This window comes from Triticum dicoccoides, chromosome 5B (assembly GCF_002162155.2).
Source record: "Triticum dicoccoides isolate Atlit2015 ecotype Zavitan chromosome 5B, WEW_v2.0, whole genome shotgun sequence".
NCBI classification, from domain to species: Eukaryota; Viridiplantae; Streptophyta; class Magnoliopsida; order Poales; family Poaceae; genus Triticum; species Triticum dicoccoides.
This window is the reverse complement of record NC_041389.1, coordinates 419053903-419074760: the sequence shown is the minus strand read 5'-3', so window position 1 is coordinate 419074760 and position 20858 is coordinate 419053903. Positions and strand designations below refer to the sequence as shown.

The 20858-nt window shown below is 44.1% G+C and overlaps 1 protein-coding gene and 1 long non-coding RNA gene across 3 annotated transcripts; both read left to right on the top strand.

Annotated features, from left to right (window-relative positions):
* Positions 1–1128: 1128 nt before the first annotated feature.
* On the top strand, positions 1129–2770 carry LOC119309755 (myb-related protein 306-like). Its single transcript, XM_037585680.1, has 3 exons — positions 1129–1373; positions 1488–1617; positions 1735–2770. Exons 1-3 carry the CDS (start codon positions 1241–1243, stop codon positions 2423–2425), a joined length of 954 nt encoding a protein of 317 aa, XP_037441577.1. The 5' UTR covers positions 1129–1240; the 3' UTR covers positions 2426–2770.
* Positions 2771–14405: 11635 nt separating this feature from the next.
* Positions 14406–18751, top strand: LOC119309753. Of its 2 annotated transcripts, XR_005150605.1 has the most exons (4): positions 14406–14542; positions 16075–16158; positions 16257–16340; positions 17751–18751. It is a non-coding gene; the product is annotated as an uncharacterized LOC119309753 (long non-coding RNA). The 2 variants fall into 2 exon arrangements; XR_005150604.1 differs by having other exon boundaries at positions 16075–16340.
* Positions 18752–20858: the final 2107 nt, after the last annotated feature.

Below are 20858 nucleotides of genomic sequence, written 5' to 3'. Positions count from 1 at the left end.
AGCACATTGAACTTGATGTTCACTTTGTCCACGAGAAGGTACAGTTGGATCAGCTCCGTGTTCTTCATGTACCGACCACCCAACAGTTTGCCGACATTATGACCAAAGGCCTTCCAACGGCTGCACTCCAGGAGTTCCGTTGCAGTCTTTGCATCGTCGGCGCCGACGCTTCCACTGCCGAGGTGGGGGTGGGGGTGGGGGTGTACGTGACATATATGTATCTCCATACAATTAATCTTTCTATAGTCTCTAGCCTTGTATAGTTTTTTTTTTGCGGGGATCTAGCCTTGTATAATTGACTTCTAGAGATATGGTAGTATTAGTTGGCTTGTCACGCAAGATATCTCGTGTATATATTGTGACCAACTCCGAGGAATACCAGGGACGAAGCTAGAAAAAAAGCTTGATGGGGTCATATCCATGGCAATGAGGTCATCTTCTATAAATCAACAATGATTAGTACTAAGTTAATAAAGGATTTAATAATTTCATTGGGGTCAATGCCTACATGCCAACTACGTCCCTGAGGAATACAATTGAGTTTCATCCCGTATCTTTTCTATAGTTTTGACGAATTTGACTGCCTATATCATTTTAAATACCTATCGTTTTGAACTAGAACTGGAGATAGTAACCTAGATGCAGTGATCAATTACCAAACAAAAAAAGATCTTCACATTTAATTCCTCACAATAAAAGGACACACCACACAACCAATACGAATCATTTAAAATCCATTCCTAGCAAGATACAGCACAATTCACTCTATTTTCAAGTGTACTCATTTATGAGGGAAACAAAAATGGCAGATATCCTGAAGCAGCAAGGCACTATACCAAACCCATCACCAGATTCACTCAGCGGGTTACAATAATTCTGCTGACGGCCTGCAGCTGCTGTGTGGCTGCCCTGCGCCCCCTTCTCATTTTCGTGTGCATGTAGTACTACATGTTGCTGTAACATGTGTCAAAGTCACGTCGCAGTGGATTAGCTCAGCATTCTACTCCGGGTCAAACCTCAGTAGACAGTGTGGCAGCTAGCATTTCTCCTTCTCCCCAAGCCAGCCCGAGGCCGCGCCACGGCTTATATATAGCGCTAGCCCCCACCCCCACTTTTACCTCATCCGCTTAATTGCACCGGCCCGGTCCCTGCCTCCATCTGTGCCTAGCCAGCCAAGAAGATACTTTTCATCACCAACCCGGCCGGCCACCGTGCGAGCTGAGAACGCGGCGGCGGCGCCATGGGGAGGCCTCCGTGCTGCGACAAGGTGGGCGTCAAGAAGGGGCCGTGGACGCCGGAGGAGGACCTCATGCTCGTCTCCTACATCCAGGAGCACGGCCCAGGGAACTGGCGCGCCGTGCCGACCAACACCGGTACGCACGGGATAGCGTAGGGATCATGGATCGTTCACGGATCGGGACTCGATCTTGCGTGCGGGTGAACTGGAATTGGAATTGACAAGCTTTGTTGATTTGGGTGTGTTGCAGGGCTGATGCGGTGCAGCAAGAGCTGCCGGCTTCGGTGGACCAACTACCTTCGGCCGGGGATCAAGCGCGGCAACTTCAACGACCAGGAGGAGAAGCTCATCGTCCACCTCCAGGCGCTGCTCGGCAACCGGTGATGATAGCTTCCATCTCATCTTTTCTTAATTTCCGTCTTGTTGTTTGTTTGTTTCTTCCGTGGACGTCAACTACAGAATTGCTGATATGAGCTTGCGGTTGACGCCATGCGCAGTTGGGCGGCGATAGCGTCCTACTTGCCCGAGAGGACGGACAACGACATCAAGAACTACTGGAACACCCATCTCAAGAAGAAGCTCAAGAAGATGCAGGACGCCGGAGGGAACGACGGCGGCTCGGAGGGCGCCGGCGCCGCCGGTGTCGGTGGTGGCGTCGCCAAGGCGGCCGCTCCCAAAGGGCAGTGGGAGCGCCGGCTGCAGACGGACATCCACACTGCGCGGCAGGCCCTGCGCGACGCGCTCTCTCTAGAGCCCTCACAGCCCGCCGCGCTGGCGGCGCCGGCGCTGCCGACGCCTCCGGGGTCGGTGACGACGTACGCGTCGAGCGCGGACAACATCGCGCGCCTACTGGAGGGCTGGATGCGCCCCGGGAGCAGCAGCAAGGGGCCGGAGGCGTCGGGGTCGACGTCGTCCACTACGGCGACGACCCGCCAGCAGCCACAGTGCTCCTGGGATGGCGCGGCGTCCGCGTCGGCGAGTCACAGCGGCGGCGCGGCCGGGGCGGCAGCAGCGCAGACTCCCGAGGGCTCGACCGAGACGAGCAAGCTGGCCGGCGCCGGGGCCGGCGGCGCCCCGCCGGCGTTCTCCATGCTGGAGAACTGGCTGCTTGACGACGGCATGGGGCACGGCGAGGCGGGACTCATGGACGACGTGGTGCCACTAGGGGACCCCAGTGAGTTCTTCTAAGTACGGCGCGCGCGTACCAACTGGGAATTGATCGACTAGAGCAAGAACAAAAATTTAAGAAAGGCGTGGTGATCGCCGATCGAGTAGTTGAGCAGAAACAACAAAAGGCCGGGGGCTTCGAATCCTGGTGATTTAGATCGAGCTGGGTGTCGATCCAGTTTGCTTAATCGTTTTAGATTTTAAGTAGTTGCTCTTTCCGCTGTTAATTAGGGTTTGAGACTGATCATGTCCTAAATGGATCGTGCAGGAGTGATAAAGAAAAAAATGTACATCTTATATAAAAGAAAGATCTATATAGATGCTTAATTTATAATTATACTCTTTATATTAATTTTACCTCATTAATCGTTTCTCCCATCGAGCTGAAATAAATCATATCGTATCTTGTTTTCATGTATTTGTTTCAAGTTTGATTGACACTGATCATATGCAGTTAAGTGGAGGTTTAATGATTTCTAACAATAATTTGTTTTCAAGATCAGATGCATCAAAATGGACCTCTTATCAAAAAATGCTGTTTTGAATAATTTGGTAAAGATAAGTTTAATCTTATATAAATTTTTTTGAGGGAATTATATAAAAATATTTGGTTCGTCCATGAGATTCCCAAAAGCGCCAAGTCCCTCAAGAAAAAGTTCAGGTTAAACTAGGATCTCATTTGTGAATCATGCATGTTTGTAATTTCTGCCATATTTAACATATCAAAATGAGTGGAAGGCTTAAAGTTCCCAAATTTACCTATGAAAGAACTGCCACATTAAAATGGTACTAGCTAGTATATATGCTCAAATCTTTTCATATTTGACTCAACTAGACATAGAGCTGTCATGCATTTATTTGATGCAATTTAATGCTTGAAAATCACATGTTGTACCGCATCCTTTCTTTACTTCAGCTGATATATTGAATTCTTTTAGGGACATCGATAGTTAAACATATATTGAATTTGATAATGAAAAAATCACAGTTAAACTCACATATATATTTTCGGTGCTAACTTGACAATCTAAATAAGATATTTATGGAACTTGTCATCTTATGGTTTTACGTAAACATTTGCTCAGTTTGTCTCCATGGATGTATTTAGAATCCTAATTACTAAATAAAAATTTCATATATATCTCAAAGTGCAATATAATACTGCTCAACACAGTCACATGTGTGGCCATTTGAGAACAAGCATTTCTGATTTAAAAACAAAAAGGACCATATTACTCGCAAATACCATATGATGTGTCACTACATACATATGGAACATTTGTCTTACATTCTTTTTACATTTATGTGTATCTATATAAGTTATTGCTGAGGGGCCTCCTTGATTCAAATGAATTTCAGAGATATTTTGTGTTTTTATCCTTTAGAACATTCAGTACAAACATTGTTTAGTTTGTAGGATTATAAACATTATGATTTTTTTCTTACGGGCCACCACTGTCCACTTAGTTACAAGATAATTTTCATCGAGTCCAAACTCTCAGATTTTTTTACCATGATTACTAATTTACCATGGCATGCACGCCAGATCCCTACAGAAAATCATGCATTTGTCATGTGTTGCAACCAAACAACATAGATATATTGTCTATTTCTCGTGTTTTCACATATTTGCTCGATACATGATCATGGGATCCAATTTTTTTTTCTTGTTCCCATACTAGTGAATCCTTTGAAGTGCTCCCAAGAGGCCCTTTTGTAACTCTTGCTCTGTTTGCGCAGAGTACACAATATGATTCATTTACCTGACATATAAATACACAAAGAATGGACTTGGAAGGGGAAAGAAATGTCATTTAGACTTGCAAATTAAGTCTAGGATCCCACATGCATGTGATTTGTTTTGATTGAGTGGTTCCTTTGGTTAATTCGATACCATCGTGTATACATTCCAACCAGCTCTTATAGAAACTAATTACGATAGCAACGACGCATCCGAGAATAATGCACAGGCTCCAGTCCCGTCTCGACGGCATCCATGGCGGCGTCGAGGAGCTGGTGGGCTCGGTCTCCCGTCTATCTTTCTAGATCGGCACTTTTAGGTGTTCGGCTGGTGGCTGGCATTATGCGTGATGTCACCGGTGGGCGAGTAAAAATGGTGGTTCCAGATTTGTTCTTGTGGATTGAAGGCGACGGATCTGGTGCTCGGCCTCGACAACGTTGATGGCTGACGATGGCTCCAGGATTCGAGGAGAATGGGAACGATCCCTACTCGACACGCCACAGCGGCAAAGGCTTCGCCGATGGCAAGCTTCTTCATTGACTCACAGCGCCCTCATGGGCTATGGTTCTCCTTCGAATCCAGCGACATTCAGCAGTAATGACAGCTATTGCAAGATTAACTAATGATTCATGTGTATTTTTCTTTTCTTTGATCTTTTCGGCAAATTTCTGCGGATACATGTTTGCTCTCGACCCTTCTCGTGTGTGCGTTGTATTCATCATATTTGTGATCAATGAAACACGTGGTTACCTTAAAAAAACTAATTAAGAAGACACCTGACCTAATTTTTCTTCCCTTTATGACGGCGATCAGTGACAGGCTCAGCCATGGAATCTCGCACTAGAGTTAAGCTCCAATGCGTCCCCTTGTTGCATCTGATGGTAGCTCATCATGAAAAGATCGCACTGTTACACTAGCTAGTTCGGCTATGAATACGGTCAAAGTAATTGCTCTGTTGTTCCTCTTGTGTTGAAGCATGCACGATGGCATCCTTTAGGGGGTAGCGTACCTTACTAGTGATAATTAATGTCTTTTTATTTAGGTCACAATGAAGCATTGCGCTCTCTGCACGGTCGTTCATCAGAGACACGCACATGCTTAGTCAGGCACTTCTTAGAGACAATCACAGGCTCGTCGCGTGCCCCATTATCACGGACGAGTCAATATAGAGAATTATCTCAGACATATCGTTGTCGGTTACAAATCCAGAAGCGTCTAAGAAACAAGCTTATACAGTATATCTCAAATGGTTTCACAGGAATAATCATCCGAGATACATCTCGAACAAGTTTTGTCACGAGTCGTCAGAAATAATGTACTATATCTCATAGTATAGGATCGGCTAGTTGGTCAATTTCCACCAAGAAAACTTAAAAGAGAGGTTCCTTTAGTGAAGGTATTTGGAACCAATCGAGATAATCCGTTAGATATACAATTGTAGTGCAATTGTGAAGAGTATATTGTCATTTCCTTGTACATGCTTGTTTGAATAGAAAGGAACTAGGTTCGGGTCACTATATCCGGGTAGACAGGAAACCTAAATTAAAACATGTATGAATATAGTTGCATTATCTCAAACTTGACTTAGAGTCGATCTGCCCATTATCTTGGACTGAGTCAAAATAGAAAGTTGTCTCCCCGAATAGAAGGACTTCCCAGACACATCATTGTCGGTTACAAAGCATCTACCAAATTGAGCATCTTAAACGGCTTCATGAAAATAACCGTTCGGATATGTCTCAAACATGTTTTATGTTAAGTTGAAGGAGATAATGTATCATCTTTGGTTCTAACTAGGATCGCCTAGTCGGCAAATTCCACCTAAAAAACCATTCGTTACTGACGATATTTGTAACCAATCGAGATAATCCGTTTGATATGGGTTGTTCTGCACTAGTGTTAGAATTCAATTAGTCCATGAATAATTGAGTGTATCTTCTATATCTAAATAGCTAGGCCCTACTAATCTATTTATCTCAACATGAAAGTATGCCACCTCAGCATGCAACATGCATGGGAAAAGGCCCAAAAAACCACCTTAACATGCAACATGCATGTGAAATTCAATTCTATTATGCTATTTACATTTAATAAAAAAATTACACCTATACAATGATCAAAAACAATAAATCATATGTATTTTTAGTTTTTTTTCATATTATTACTTCAAATATTCATGTTAGATACAAACAAATCTCATTGAAATATATTGCAAAACCTTTCTCCAACAATGTGCGGTGTACCATCTAGTACATTGTAATTTCTTTGTACATGCATGTTCGAACACAACTAGCCCCACTAATCTATTTATCTCAACATGCAAGTATGCCACCTCAGCATGCAACATGCATGGGAAAAGGCCCACCACAACAATGCAACCATGCATAGAAGAAACCACCTTAACATGCAACATGCATGTGAAATTCAATTTTATTATGCTATTTATATTTAATATATATTTTACAACTATACAATGATAAAAGCAATAAATTATATGTATTTTTTCTTCGTATTATTACTTCAAATATTCATGTTGCATACAATCAAATCACATTGAAATATATTGCAAAACATTCTTGCAATAATGTGCGGGGTACCATCTAGTATATTATAATTTCCTTCTACATGCGTGTTCGAACACAACTAGCCCCCAATGATATATTTATCTCAATATGCAAGTATGCCACCTCATCATGCATTGGAAAAGGCCCACCACAACAACGCAACCATGCATCGAAAAAACCACCTTAACATGCAACATACATGTGAAAATCAATTATACTGTGCTATTTATATTTAATGAATATTTTATAACTATATAATGATCAAAAACAACAAATCATATTTTTTTCATACTATTACTTCAAATATTCATGTTGCATACAATAAAATCTCATTGAAATATATTGCAAAACGTTCCTGCAACAATGTGCGGGGTACCATCTATTATGTTGTAATTTCCTTGTGCATGCATGTGTGTATTGTTTGACTTTGCTAGTTGCATGTGTGTGTGTGTGCGCGCGCGCGCGTGTGTGTTGGCTTTATGCATCATAACTATGCAGAGGCCAAATGGGTGCTCATTGTGTTTGTATCCCCTTTATGCTTCATTTTGAGTGAATAAAATCCATCCTCTATTGAAAAAATCAAGTGATGTCGTGATGATCTGCAAAGAACATATATGTATAGGGTGTAGAACCATGGTTTTGCTGTTGATATGACTAATTTGGTTGACAAACATTAGATAGAGTAGGTAATGTTGCTAATGACAAGATTTTGTTCATCCAGTCGTGACTTTGGTTACCAATCGCGTAACCTTGTTATCGGTATCCCTAAAGAAAGCTGATTGTGAGAGAAAAATCGAGGTCGTTAAATCTCTAGATGGTGGAACTAAGAAAAGTTTTGAGGAGCTTGATGAAGGTTAAGTCATCCCTTTTTAAGATAGGTTCCTTTAATTGGTGACAGCCAATCAACGAGTTTTTGAGAAGATACCTGGTGACACTACATTAGCTCTACAATACCCAACCCTGTATAATATTGTGTTCAAAAAAGAGGAATCAATGGCCTCTGTTCTTGGGGATAGCCCTTTGAACGCCCAATTTCGTAGGGCAACTGGGTGACAAATGGACTAAGTGGATCCATTTGGTTTCTAGATTGATCGATATCAATTAATCTAACTCAGATGTCAAATTCATTTCAATGGAGGCTAACCACTAACGGTGTCTTCACTGTGAAGTATATATATGCGGATGGATCCTGGACCCATTTTTCGTAAAACAAACATATTTGAAAAACAAAGGTTCCTTTCATGATCAAAGTTTTCATGTGGTTTCTGCAGAGGGTGGTAATTCTTACCAATGATAACCTTGCTAAGATTAAGTGGCATGGCAACAAAAAATATGTTTTTGTGATCAAGAGGAGACAATTCATCATTTTTTTCTGTCGTGTCCATTTACTACATTGATTTGACATGGTTCATGTTACATACAATTTAGCACCACCAACGAGTATTTCAAATTTGTTTGGAAACTAGTTAGGTGGTATTCATCAAAAGTTGAAGGGCCAAATTCGTGTGGGAGTTTGTGTTATTCTCTGAGTAATATGGAGTTAGTTTGCAAAAAAAAAGAGTAATATGGAGTTGCCAGAATTATTATGTCTTTAAAAGATCATCTTCTCCAAATTTCTTGCATGTTATCTATAGAGCTACAGCTTCAATTCGTATGTGGTCATCACTGCAGCGTGTGGATGCGCGGGCGCTTATGGCCTTTGGGTGCAGTTGGTTGGAAACTGTTGCGCAGGGTTTATTCAACCAATTTGGCTGGCGAGCCACTCGTAGATTATGTTGATGAGCCATTTAATCTCGGGTTCGACTGCTTACTGTCGTGTTTTTCATTTATTAGTTTTTACTGTCGAGCACTCGTGACTTAAGCTTACTTCAGGTTTAATAATATGGTTGTGTGCATCATGTGATGCAAAGGCCGGGTACTCCCTTTTTGAGAAAAATGAGGTGTGTTTAAGTGGTAAGCCCGGTTATAGAAATTCTAGCTCCATTCGGTGAAAGAAGTTTAAAAAAATAGAGATTTGGCAACCGCGGTAGAAGCACAAATCAATTCCAGCCCTATTCGGTAGAGAGAGAAAAAAAACATTCGTTGACCAAAACCCTGGCCTCGCTCCAGTGATCAAAATTGACCTCAGTCCTCAGGTCTGTTCGTCTGGCCGTTGGATAAGACTAGCCACAATGAAGAGTAACATACACTAGTAACATACACATATCCCTAGACTATGTTACTACCTTAATAGTGGGTAGTAACATAAGTGTGGTAACATGCAAAGCTTCATTTATTAGGTTATAGACTCATATTGCATTGGGACATGTGATGTTACAGTAACTAGCTAAGTTACTAGTACTACATCTTTCCTCATTAACTCACTGCCACATAAGCAAATTTGCTGAGTTCGACTCGATGTTACTACCGAAGTTATTCCCACTGTGGCTAGTCTAAACGTTTTAGCAGCTTGACTATGATTACTTTGGACGGTGCGCGCGTGGCTTCGCTGGTGCGAGTATGCCTGTCAAAATAGAAAAGGTTTCAGTTAACGAAAGAGCGAAGAAACTCCTAGCGCAAATGGCATCCTGCGCGCTGCCACGCCTTGGAAACGCACGGGCCGGTGAGGGAGCGGCGTTAAATGCCGGTGCGTCCTGGAGCAGTAAAGCCATCTCGTCGCTGCATTGACCTTTTCCGTTTCTCTCCTGGCCTGCATCTCTGCATGCACCACGCCACCCTAATAAAAATACTTTCCCTCTGACTACTTTACTGGTATAAATTAATTAAAACTGGCCTTCTTATCTCACTCATATGCAAGCCATGACCTCACAGCAAAAGGTTAATCAAAGAGTTCTTCAGTCTGTGGACTTGGCAGGGCATGCATGTGAACGCCATTGCCTTTGCCTTGCCTGGGCAGTAAACTGATCAATGCCCCTCCATTATACATTTATTTATACAAATACCGAGCGGAAGAGACTTCGAGTACACTCTAGAATTTCAGTGTACGTACGTAGTATAGTTTGCATGGAGAAGGAGCACATGGTCCGACAGTGACAATAATTTACTCAAGAAAATTTGACTCTCGTACTATTATTTGTTTAGAGGTAGACAAAATTTGACCCGTGATGCGTCATGGTCAGAGAAGGATCGGTCGATGAGTAGGTGCATGCATGAAGAGAGGAAGATCGAGATAGAGGGCGGGGCAGGGCAGCTGCCTAGGCAGGGAGATGATAAACAAAAAGTGGCAGCGGAACTCAGAGTGCGCGATCGAATTGAATGCCCGAGCGAAAAGGAAAACAAGGGCGTAAATGCGTGCCCTCCGCCACTGCACATGTGAGGGGACTTATTGGTAAGCTAGGCTAGTAGCCTAGATGGAGATCATCAGCTCCACCTCCACCTCCACCTCTATGCATGCTGCCCCTCTCGTCCTGTGTGGAAATGGATATTTCTGACTCTTTTCTAAAACTTTAGCATAAATTAAAATAGACCCGAAAAAATCCACAAAATGGTCCATTTGCATGACGCCTGAGGCCATGCAAAATGGGTCATTTTGTAAAAGGAAATTGGATCGGGTTCATTTTGTGTCAAAGTTTAAGAAAGGGGTTAGATTTATTAATTTTCACTGCTCCTGTAGCTCCTTGCCCTCTCTCTGTGTACTTTCCACCCAGCTGTGAAGTAAAGATGGAGCCAGCAAGGAGAGAGAGAGAGAGAGAGAGAGAGAGAGCACGAGGATGGACACTGTGACATCTGTCCTTGAGACGAAGAACATGCATGCTTTGCTTTGTACTGAACCAAGGTTGCAACGCCTAATTCTAGCCGTACCACAGTGCCATGGAACTTCAGTAGAAGCCACACTTGCTTAATCGGCGTATACTGGAGTAACTAACTTGTAGGGCATGCATACATGCATGCTGCAAATGGCAAGATTGAAGGTGCGTACACGCTGGCATTGCACGTACGTACACTGTGTCGTGGCATCAGAATATATATTCGGGGCACACACACAGCTATTTTTCGCTGCAAGACATATGAGTGCGTACGTAACGTATTATTATCATTATTCATTGCCGTGTTTATCCCTTGGCATGCACCGTCCGGACAAGGGCATGTGCAGAGATTAACTCATTGGTGATGGAGAGTAATGGGGAGCATGTGGGGAATTAGACCCCTCGCTGGACAAGATTGATCGGCTTGCCTGCCCTAACTCGCCCTGAATTCAAGTTCACTCAGGCAGGGCCCTGGCGAGATGCACGCAACAGGAGTTCGTTAGCCCCCATGCTTGATCGGCTTTGTCTTCTCCCGTCGATCCTTCACTTTCACTTCTACGTCTGCATGCAGATGCTACTTGATCTTACTCCAAGTTAACTGCGGTCGAACTTGATTAATCTTTATCTCCGGTCGATCGAGATGCATGCATGATCGATCGATACGAATGTCGTATACGTAGGTTGTAGCTAGAGAGTAGATTGACATGGAGAGATGTCGGAAGGGCTACGTTTTTCTCGCCTCTCGCGAAACCGATCGAGTTAATGCAATATATATGCCCTGCTTGATGGACCGATCCTGACCCTGACCTGAAAGGGCCGCCGTTGTGGTCCACTGCTCAGGCCTTAGGACATGCATTAAGCCTGCCGACGCAAATGCCAGCGCGCAATCGGAGGTGTGAAAGATAAGAATGTTCTGCAGCAACTCAATTCCTTCCTGCTTCGATCTTCACACGGTAGCTAGCAGTGGTCGTTCGTGGTGAGGGCAGCTAGCTGAGAGTGAGAGTGAGATCCTGATAGAACGAGTCGATGTCGACCGCATGAGCGTACGGGCATGGCATGATTATCAAGAGATTAAGGACCGGTATCATCAAGATTTTTTTTTTTTTTGCGGGGGAAGGTATCATCAAGATGTAGTAGTATTAAGTACTCCATCTCAACAGGTCTAGGGGATAGATCGATGGTACTAGGAGTGTCCTAGCTAAGCTGTCGTACTAGCTAGGGGATAGATCGTAACACTGCAATGTGCGCCCTCTGCATATATGAGACGGGACGCGTGCACGGTTCTGAATCGTAGTACCATGCAATATTATTCGATCGATCTCCCGATTAAATGGAGCATCCACCGATCATATTCAAGCACGTACGACGGCATGAGCAGTACGTAAGGCGTCGCATATAAGGATATCGATCGGCCGAATCCACCAGCTCGTAGCAGCTAGGCAGCCTAAGTGCATGGTACTTGTACAGTGAGACGTGACATGTGTATGCATACACTCGACCTGAAGTTATACGTATATTTCATGAGCCGCATAGCATAGCATAGCATGCAAAACATAGCAGAGTCTTGCTTCCTTTCACGCGGAAATGCAAGCTGATCAGGCGCTCGTTTTGCTTCTCCCGCGTGTGCGTGCTCCTTCACGTAATCATGTGCGCTGGAGCTGTAGCACAGGTCGGCTTCAAGGGATAGGTGCACGTATGGGTGCCCATGAAACCGGCCCTAAGCGTACGTACACAATAACACAGTAGATTGCAACTCGCGATCGATCGAGTTAATGTTGTTTCGTCTTTTTTGCCGTTGTGCTACACATATGGAGCGTCATGCATTGCATGGTAGCAATTGATTCCGCATGGCCGGCAGCATGTCATATTGCGAAAAGTTGTCTCTGCTTTTGTGTTCATCGTTGTCCCGATTAATTCTTCGTTCTACGCGTTGACGTCGCCAAAAGAAAAACGTGTAGTTCCAGCCCGGCCGGCTTCATCGTCATGTATATGGATACACATGTTCTTCTCTGCAATTTACACGTGAAGGCATGAAAATTTAGCTGTATAATAAAATGTGTGGCTAGACTTAACCAAGTCTCAGTGACATAACATGTAAAAGAAATAATTTTGTTATTTAGACTTCGTTATGTCTCAGTTGATACTATATTCCTTTGATCGTGCATCGAGATTCGTACACAAAATTTCTTTTTAGTTTTTCTTTTTTCTTCTTATATACTATGTCACTTAACTGAGACTCGGTTAAGTCTCAGTCGACTGAGACCTAGACACACCCTAAAAGAAAAAGAAAATTGTATGCGGATCTTCATGTAAGATCTCACAAGGACTTGGTTAAATCTCAGTCGACTGAAATTTAGCAATCTCGTATAGTAAATCCATTGTTTCTTTTTGAACTTGTTCAGTTCTTGTACTTTCGGCACGCTTCCCCTGAACTATTGTGGTATACTATTTTAAGCAAACAGTAGAAAAAATCTTAAGGAATGATCTTGAAATTCTATAGTTCTATATATCATGAAGTTTTATTACAGATAAAAAATTGAGCATCTAACAAGAAAGAGCTTATTCTGGCGGCAGCAGTAGACATTTAGTGGTCCATGGACCTCTATGTAATTTTTATTATGTTTAAGATAATTTATACTTCTGATGAAACTTTACTAAAAGAAAGAGGGATGCGAGGAGGAAAATAGCAAGAGACGCAAAAGGAGATGGACAAATGGAATATTGAAGAATAGGAGTTGTATACTTGAGAGCAACTAATTAACGAGCGCTCCTTCGGGAGCCTCGCAACGATCAGCGCCACTTGGCGCGCTCTCAGTCATTCGCCACATGTCACGCTCTGGGCGCTCTCTTTGAATTTTGTTTTTTTATTTTTCCGAACGCGTTTTTGACTTTTTAAAAGGTTTTTCCCTTTTTTTTGAGGTTTTGGTTTTTCACCTGTCTTCCCTAGCTTTTAGAAAAACAAAAATTCAAAAAAAAACTTTTTTGTGCAAAAAAAATATGTTTTCTTTTTTTTTGCGAGAGTCACGTTTTTGCTTCCGTGAGAGGCATGGTTTTGCTTTCGCGAGAGTCACGGCTGTGCCTCTCAGAAACGAAAAAAATACGTTTTCTATTTTTTTTCGCGAGAGTCACGGTTTTGCTTCCGCAAGAGACGCGGTTGTGCTTTCACGAGAGTCATGGCCGTGCCTCTCGGAAACGAAAAAAACGTGTTTTTTGTTTTTTTCTTTCGCGAGAGTCACAGTTTTGCTTCCATGAGAGACACGGTTGTGCTTTCGCGAGAGTCATGGCCGTGCCTCTTCGGAAACGAAAAAAACACGTTTTCTATTTTTTTTTCTTTCGCGAGAGTCACGGTTTTGCTTCCGCGAGAGGCACGGTTGTGATTTCGTCAGAGGCACGGACGTGCCTCTTTCGGAAAGGGAAAAAACCCGTGCTCCCAGTTCAGTTTTTTCGTCCGGTTTTTTCTAAAAAAAAGGTCTTCAAAGCCTATCAACATGGGATCTAGTTTTGAAGATCTCGGCGCGCGGAATCCAACGACGAAATCGGTTCGAGATTTGGACGTACGATTTAAGAGATAAAACATTTTGAATAAACGGATCTACGGAAAAAAGGAAACCTCCCAAGTTGCGGCAAGTGGCGCATATGCAGCGCGCCACTTGTCGTAACCTGAGAAAGTTGAAGTTATCTTCGCAACGAGTACTTCTTAACTAGTGATTTCGTGTATACTTCGCCTTTAGGCCATGGAAAGTTGGAAACTACTCCGGGCCCTGATCCATCCGACCATAAACTATGGGCTGATTTCTCGAAAAGTTATTGCGCATCTCCTCCAGCCCAACAGAAAACGTGAGCTGATCCAAAGCCCAGCCCAGCCCCACTAATTCAAACCCATCTTTTTTTCTGTAACTTCTCTCTCTCAAAAAAAAAAACTTCTTTTCTGTAACAGAAAAACAAACAAATCCCATCCTCCTGCCCCCATCCCCTGCCATGGCTTCTCTAAAAGGAAAAAATCTCCGGCATTGGCGACGCCGGCGGCGCTAGGTGACCAGAGCCAGCCACCGACGCTTCTCCCTGTTCACGCCCTTCGTCCCACGCGGTACGGTCCTAATTTTGGGTGGCTACACCCGTTCAGATATCATTGAAGGAGAAATCGCCATAGGTTTTCTCCGCTCTACGTGGTTCGCGCAAACAGTTGGTTGCTGACGAACTCATTGCGATTCAGGGTAGATAATGACCACTTCCCTTGTCTGATTTTTATGTTTTTCTATCTAGCTGTTGCAAATCTCAGTCCGATTTATTTATGTAAATATATGGTGCCTGAAGATTCAATCATATCCGAGCCTGGCTGAAATGTCTGAACCACTAAGGGCTACAGTGTTCGATGCTAGTAGCATACTATAGTATGGATAAGCATTTGCAGTCCTATGAAGATGTTAGATGGTATATTATGCTATGTAACATGTACCATATATCCTTGGGTGAAGCAATCAAGCAATTTTCTTCACAGGCTTCCAGGTGTTCTGACATTCTAGACTTGTTTCAGGAGACAAGTATTTAGCCCTAGCTATTTATAGTTTGAATTCATCTATTTGGCTATTGAGATTCACATCTAATCAATGTCAAGTAATTTCTAACATATGGTTTACATCGTAGTGATTTGATGTATGCAATAATTCCATTATGTTAGAAATGGAAGATAGGCCATCGCAATTTCTTTCCTTCAGGTTCAGAATTACGAGCATAACCTCATTATCTAGGTGCAGACGTTCCCTCTGAATTATCCAGCTTCCTTAGAGTAGACAAAATAGTCACACTGTTGTAGAAGGTACTCCCTCTGTAAAGAAATTTAAGATCGTTTAGATCACTAAAGTAGTGATCTAAGCGATCTTATATTTCTTTACAGAGGGAGTACTATTGAACATTTGAGCAAGAAGATGTCATCGCTGAATATGCAGTTTCCAACACTTTCACTATTCTTCTTCAACAAGGTCAGGTTATAACAAATTGCAATAAGTGATTATTTCAGAAGCTCGGAATACAAAGGATCTTGTTTGTATTGCATAGAATGGGACCGAGTATCTGCTCTGGTGTGGCTAGCTGAGAATGTGTGCTCGCGGCCCACCTTCCTATGTTCGAGGCACAGCCTTCCTCAGAGTGCCTGCTCAGGCTCTTCTTCATCTTCAAGAAACGCCACCCGGAGATAGTCCCTGGTTGGTCTAGCATTGCATAAAACCTAATGAGATTCGAAACAAAGCTAATCATTAGTCGGTTGGAGTAAATTCGTACAGATCAACAGATGACATAGTATGTTCACTCTTTGAGAGCCTAAGTCATATTAATTTACCCTATATCAATGCTGAGCTTAGAACTTCGACTTTCCCTTATGCTGCTTGGAGTTTTGGTCTTGCGATAAAGAATTTTTCTTGTTTTTTTTCTTTTGAAATTGAGCATTACACAGCCGTGTTTCATGCATCATCATGCTTGCTTAAAAATATATATTCTTACAACAGTGAAACCTCCTGCTCTTAAAGTTGTTTGCATAGTTGATATGTCTAAAAGTTTCTAAATGATCACTTGATCATGGTTTTCATTTTAATAGTTTATTTTGGTACTATTATGTGAATGTAGTTCAAGAACATAAATATGGCTTGGCGTAACTGCAAATTGGGCAGCTTTTCCAGTGTATGGGTGAAAGGTCGAGCCTTTACTGAGGTCCATAACACTGTATCTTCCATCAGGACAGTCAATCAGCGCTATCATGGATGTTTTCGTCCTTTGCATACACATGCTGAAGTACTTTTTGTTGGCAGATGGAAAGGATCCATGAACCATGATGCCAGAATTATCTTACGGACGATTCTTAACCTCTCTTTTCCTGTTACTATATGTTAGAGGTAAATAATTCAGTGTCCAAGTTGCTGCAGTCTGTAACGCTGAATGTTCTACTGCATATGGTTTTTATATTTAGACGAACTTGGTTTACCTGAAACTGATTTCTATTTCCTGGACATTTTAAACTAATTCGCTATGGAATCTGTAGGTCTGTTGTTTGCTTGTCCTATCAAGGTAATTTAATAAGCTAACAAAATCATTGAGCAACTCTGCTTTTGAGTGCATATGTCACTGTTTTATTTATCACGAACTTGTATGCTGTTCCATTTGTCACACAAGGCTATATACTTGACCATTGGCACAATGCATCCTTTCTTCAATTGGTCAAAGGTTGATTTGAAAGAAAAGAAAGGCTATGGCAGATGAACAGTGATCTATGAGCACACTGCTACTGATGATCGATAATTTGATGCTGCTTCCTGTGTTTCATTTAATATTCGAGCTAGTTGCTAGCTCTGATTGTATGGTTTCCATCTCCCTTGCCAACTTTTCTGTCTAGTTTCCACCATAAAATAGCATCCAGTGACTGGGTTGCAAATATATCTTTAAGACATATATGGTTTTTAGTTAAGGTGATATGATGACAGGGAGTTTGTATCTACAACTAAAATTTGAATTAGTCAAGCATATTTACTGAAGCAAAGTTGCACCACGTAAAGCATGGTATTGTGTGTTCTTAGTCGCATCAGTAGAGGGAAAGGATGTCTAACACTCATGCTCGTCTGTGGTTGGGTAGTAGTTAAGAGGAAAAGGCAAAAAAGCTTCCGGTGTCTAATCTCTTTCGACATGTGCTGGCATTCCAACGAAGCATAAGCCAGTATCATGGTATTTCCAATATGAGGTTGCATTGCGTCTGAGACCGAGTTCTCAAAGGGTGAAGCCTTCCTAGGACAAGAATGCACATGTTTCTTCTTGTTGTTCCATGTGATCTCTGCACTTGTTCTGAAGAAAGGTGATGTGATTGCTTTGTGAACTACCTAAGCCTAATCCCAAATGCAAAAAGGGAGCTGGCATGGTTCTTCCCTTGCATGATTATCTTTGTCAGCTCAGAATATTCCTGCAGGTTTTCACTACTTCCAAATGTCTTTTTACTCTGCACAGCACTCACTATTGCAGCTTTGATATTTGTTTTTCTCCAAGATGTTATTTCTCCCGGTGTTATGTTCTCCTGCCTCAAGATCTTAACTTTGGGATGGAAAGCACAAAATTAATAGCCTTCACATGCCCCTGCCATTAGCAATGCTGAGTTTCTGACTGTGTCAGATGAATCTTTGTACGCTTCGTTTGTCAAGTTGAGATTCCTTCATATGTTTTGCATTATTAAGATTTTACGTATTGAAATATGTATTGCTATCCTTGTAATACTAATTGGGTATCATTAAAAACCGAGGTTTGTGTTCTTTGTCTGACAGATGTTTAAAATCCCTGCTTTTGAAGTAGATGCAGCACCTAAGAAAGGTGAAGGCGTGATGACCTTGGACCCCACTCAAACAGGGACCATCCATAGTCTACATGTAATAGCATGTTTGGGCTGCCCTGCAATATCTGAATGCTTCTGGTACGTTTGGTATTCAATCAAGTAGACTGTGTCATCACTGTTTAAGCCAGGACATCCTATACCGTTATTTTTCCATGACGAGTCACTAATCCTTAGTGGTAAGTACATAGTTGCGTGCTTGATTAAAAGATATTTTTTCACCTTTGCGACTATTGCATGATTGTGATCCCTTCTTTTGCTGTATATGATTGCACTTTAGCTTTTCCCCTATCACATTCGGTCATTTGTTGTTTAGGAGTCTAAATCAATATAAATCCATGTCCACACATTATGCCACATGCTGAAACAGTAAAGGAAATCTATTGCACAGGGATGGGGTAGAGCAACAGGTGCCTGGTGGCCAGAGAATGAGCAAAGGAAAACAACACCCTGCCTTCTTAGATATCTAGGCTGGCATGCAAATGCTGATGATATCCTTTCGACCGAAGGGGCCTACTCCTTTGGGATTCTTAAGATTCAAGTATCCTTAACTGGTCACCCCAATTATATGAAACGAAGAAAAGGAGTAGGAAAGAACACACAACACACACCCGTAGAACGAGGTAGGGCAGAAAGGTAGGACTCTCATCTAAGGTTTGCCTTAATGGCCCAAGAATTGCCCACCACTGCTAATGTGAGGTGGAATTTGCTGGACCATCAATTGAGCCAGCCCAATTAGGTCTCCACATGCATGAGTGGGTGATCATGTGTCAAGTTTATGCAGGTTAGCATGCACTTTGTCCGTTGGAAACGATGTATCGTTAGGCGAAGGAGGGGAAGGAGGTTGTCTATAAATATGCAGTGCGATGGATAGGGGTTGGTTTGTGCTGAAAGCAAGCTAGCTGGGAGCATAGTGGAAGAAGAGAGAGGCCACCTCGTGATGAAGAGGCTGGTGGTCCTGAGGAGGTGCGAGCCGATCGTGCGGTTCAGCTGCTGCGGCGTGCGGTACGGCGAGTGCCGCCGCAACCACGCCGCCAGCACCGGGGGCTATGCTGTGGATGGCTGCAGGGAGTTCATCGCCGAGGGCGAGGAGGGCACCTTGGGCGCGCTCAAGTGCTCGGCCTGCGGCTGCCACCGCAGCTTCCACCACAGGGTGCAGGTCTACGAGGTTGCATGGGACTGCGAGTCCGACACGTCGTCGTCGTCTTCAAGCAGCGGCTAGGCTGCTGCCGCTGCCGTTCTCCTCTGTCGTCAAGCTGCTGCTGCCGCTGTTGCATCATGTCTGCTCTAGGACCCCTATGATTGTTCACTAATCCTGTATTGAAATACTTATAATAACTCAAAGTGAGCATCTCTAGTCTACTCTCCGGTGTCTTGTTTGTTCCCTCATCCTGATTGTAACCCCATGCAAGCTTATGTTATCTATCTATCTACCTATTGCTTCTCTGTATCTGTCAATGGCCATGGTTCATGGTAACTGCTCTGGCTCCAAACTTTTTCCTATGGATACTGCACCTGGCTATATATGTGTTTTCCTTTTTGTCAGCTCATTGCCGAGGTTTGTGTCATCTGAACTTCGAGAGACATTCCTATTCTCCAAATCCAAGAATCCAGGCAAACTCAAGTTCAGGCGCACAGCATACGTAAAATGCTACTCTGAGTTCAACCTTAGTCCAAAACTACAACACTTATTTTGGATCGAAGGCAGTAGCTAACTCCATTTCATATGCTTCTTCTCAAGTGTTTCCTCAGTGGATGAAATGTTCTAGATCGTGCTGTTCTAGATTGCATGCCTCTGTCCTGAAAGGGTTGCTGCTGTGCTATTGCACAATACATCCTGATTTTGAAACCAATTGAATGGAGATCATCAAATCACTGGGGAGGAAAGCTAGCCTGGTCGACACGAATGCTTATTTTGGACATTTATGTGGAAGGAAAAGTTAGATGCGTGGGCTGCTTGGACCTGCCTGCCTCGACAGCGGCATAAAAAGGGGCAGCACGACAGCAATTATAGCAGTAATTCGCTGAGATACACACTATGACGAAAAAGGGTTTCCCCCCGCTTTGTATTCCAAAGCAACCAACCGAAACATCCAAGGATAGGTGCTGGGGCGGAAGCAGCACAGGCACACCCAAAAGAAACGAAAGAGAAACAACAAGAGAAAAGAATGCCGACAACGGCGGATCGACGGAAACGAAGAAGCTTCACGACCACTGCGCCCACCGAAGATCTCCCACCAAGCTCCAAGGCTCCAAAGCACCGGTACCAATCAGCACCTCCAAGAAGGACCGCGACGAAGACGACGCTGCTGCCAAGGGTTTCCCCCGGTACACGACGAGGCGAGAGGAAAGGTCGCCCCTGACGCCCTCCAGGAAGGTCCGGCGGCACCCACCGGCGTCGCCGCGTCGGGGTCGGACAGGCCGACAGGGGTTTCCCCCGATCCCAACCTTCACCTCAGGTGCTCCAGAGCCTGCCACCAAACCGACCACCCTCTTGCGCCACCATGGTCAAGAAGCCTCCACGCCGTCTCACCACGGCACCACGAGGTGAGGACTACACAACAAGGGATAGGAGCCGGGACTAGGGGCCGCAGCGCCGTCGGCACGCGGGAGGGCACAACCTCCACCGTCAACGACGGTAGCCGACCGGACACACTAGCAGGAGCCTACCAGGCCCATGTGCCCACAGGCCCGGCCGGGAACTCCATTCCTGGACAGCTCCCGCCATCGCGCTGCAGCAGGCACGCCATCGGCATCGCCGCCCCCCATCCGAGCCGCTCCTCCTCCTCACCGCACAGACGACGACGAAGCCACGCCAGGGACCGGCCCGCTAGGACCCAGATGGGGCCGGGAGGGCCCAGATCTGGGCCGGGGACGCGCCGCCGGCCACCGCACGCCACCACGACGTCCTGCTGCCAAGGGCAGCACCGCCACCGCGCCGACCGCCGACGACCGCTGCCGGGTCATCGGGCCGCCGCCCAGCCGAGCATCACCGCCGCCGTCAACTGCCCCGGGAGGAAGACGAGCGCGTGGGTACAGACGG

What these genes read in the sequence shown, in the direction of transcription:
- LOC119309755 (XM_037585680.1), top strand. Translation starts at nt 1,241, where the DNA reads ATGGGGAGGCCTCCGTGCTGCGACAAGGTGGGCGTCAAGAAGGGGCCG. An exon ending in CGCCGTGCCGACCAACACCG is followed by an intron (nt 1,374 to 1,487) that starts GTACGCACGGGA and finishes GGTGTGTTGCAG; the next exon opens with GGCTGATGCGGTGCAGCAAG. An exon ending in CAGGCGCTGCTCGGCAACCG is followed by an intron (nt 1,618 to 1,734) that starts GTGATGATAGCT and finishes CGCCATGCGCAG; the next exon opens with TTGGGCGGCGATAGCGTCCT.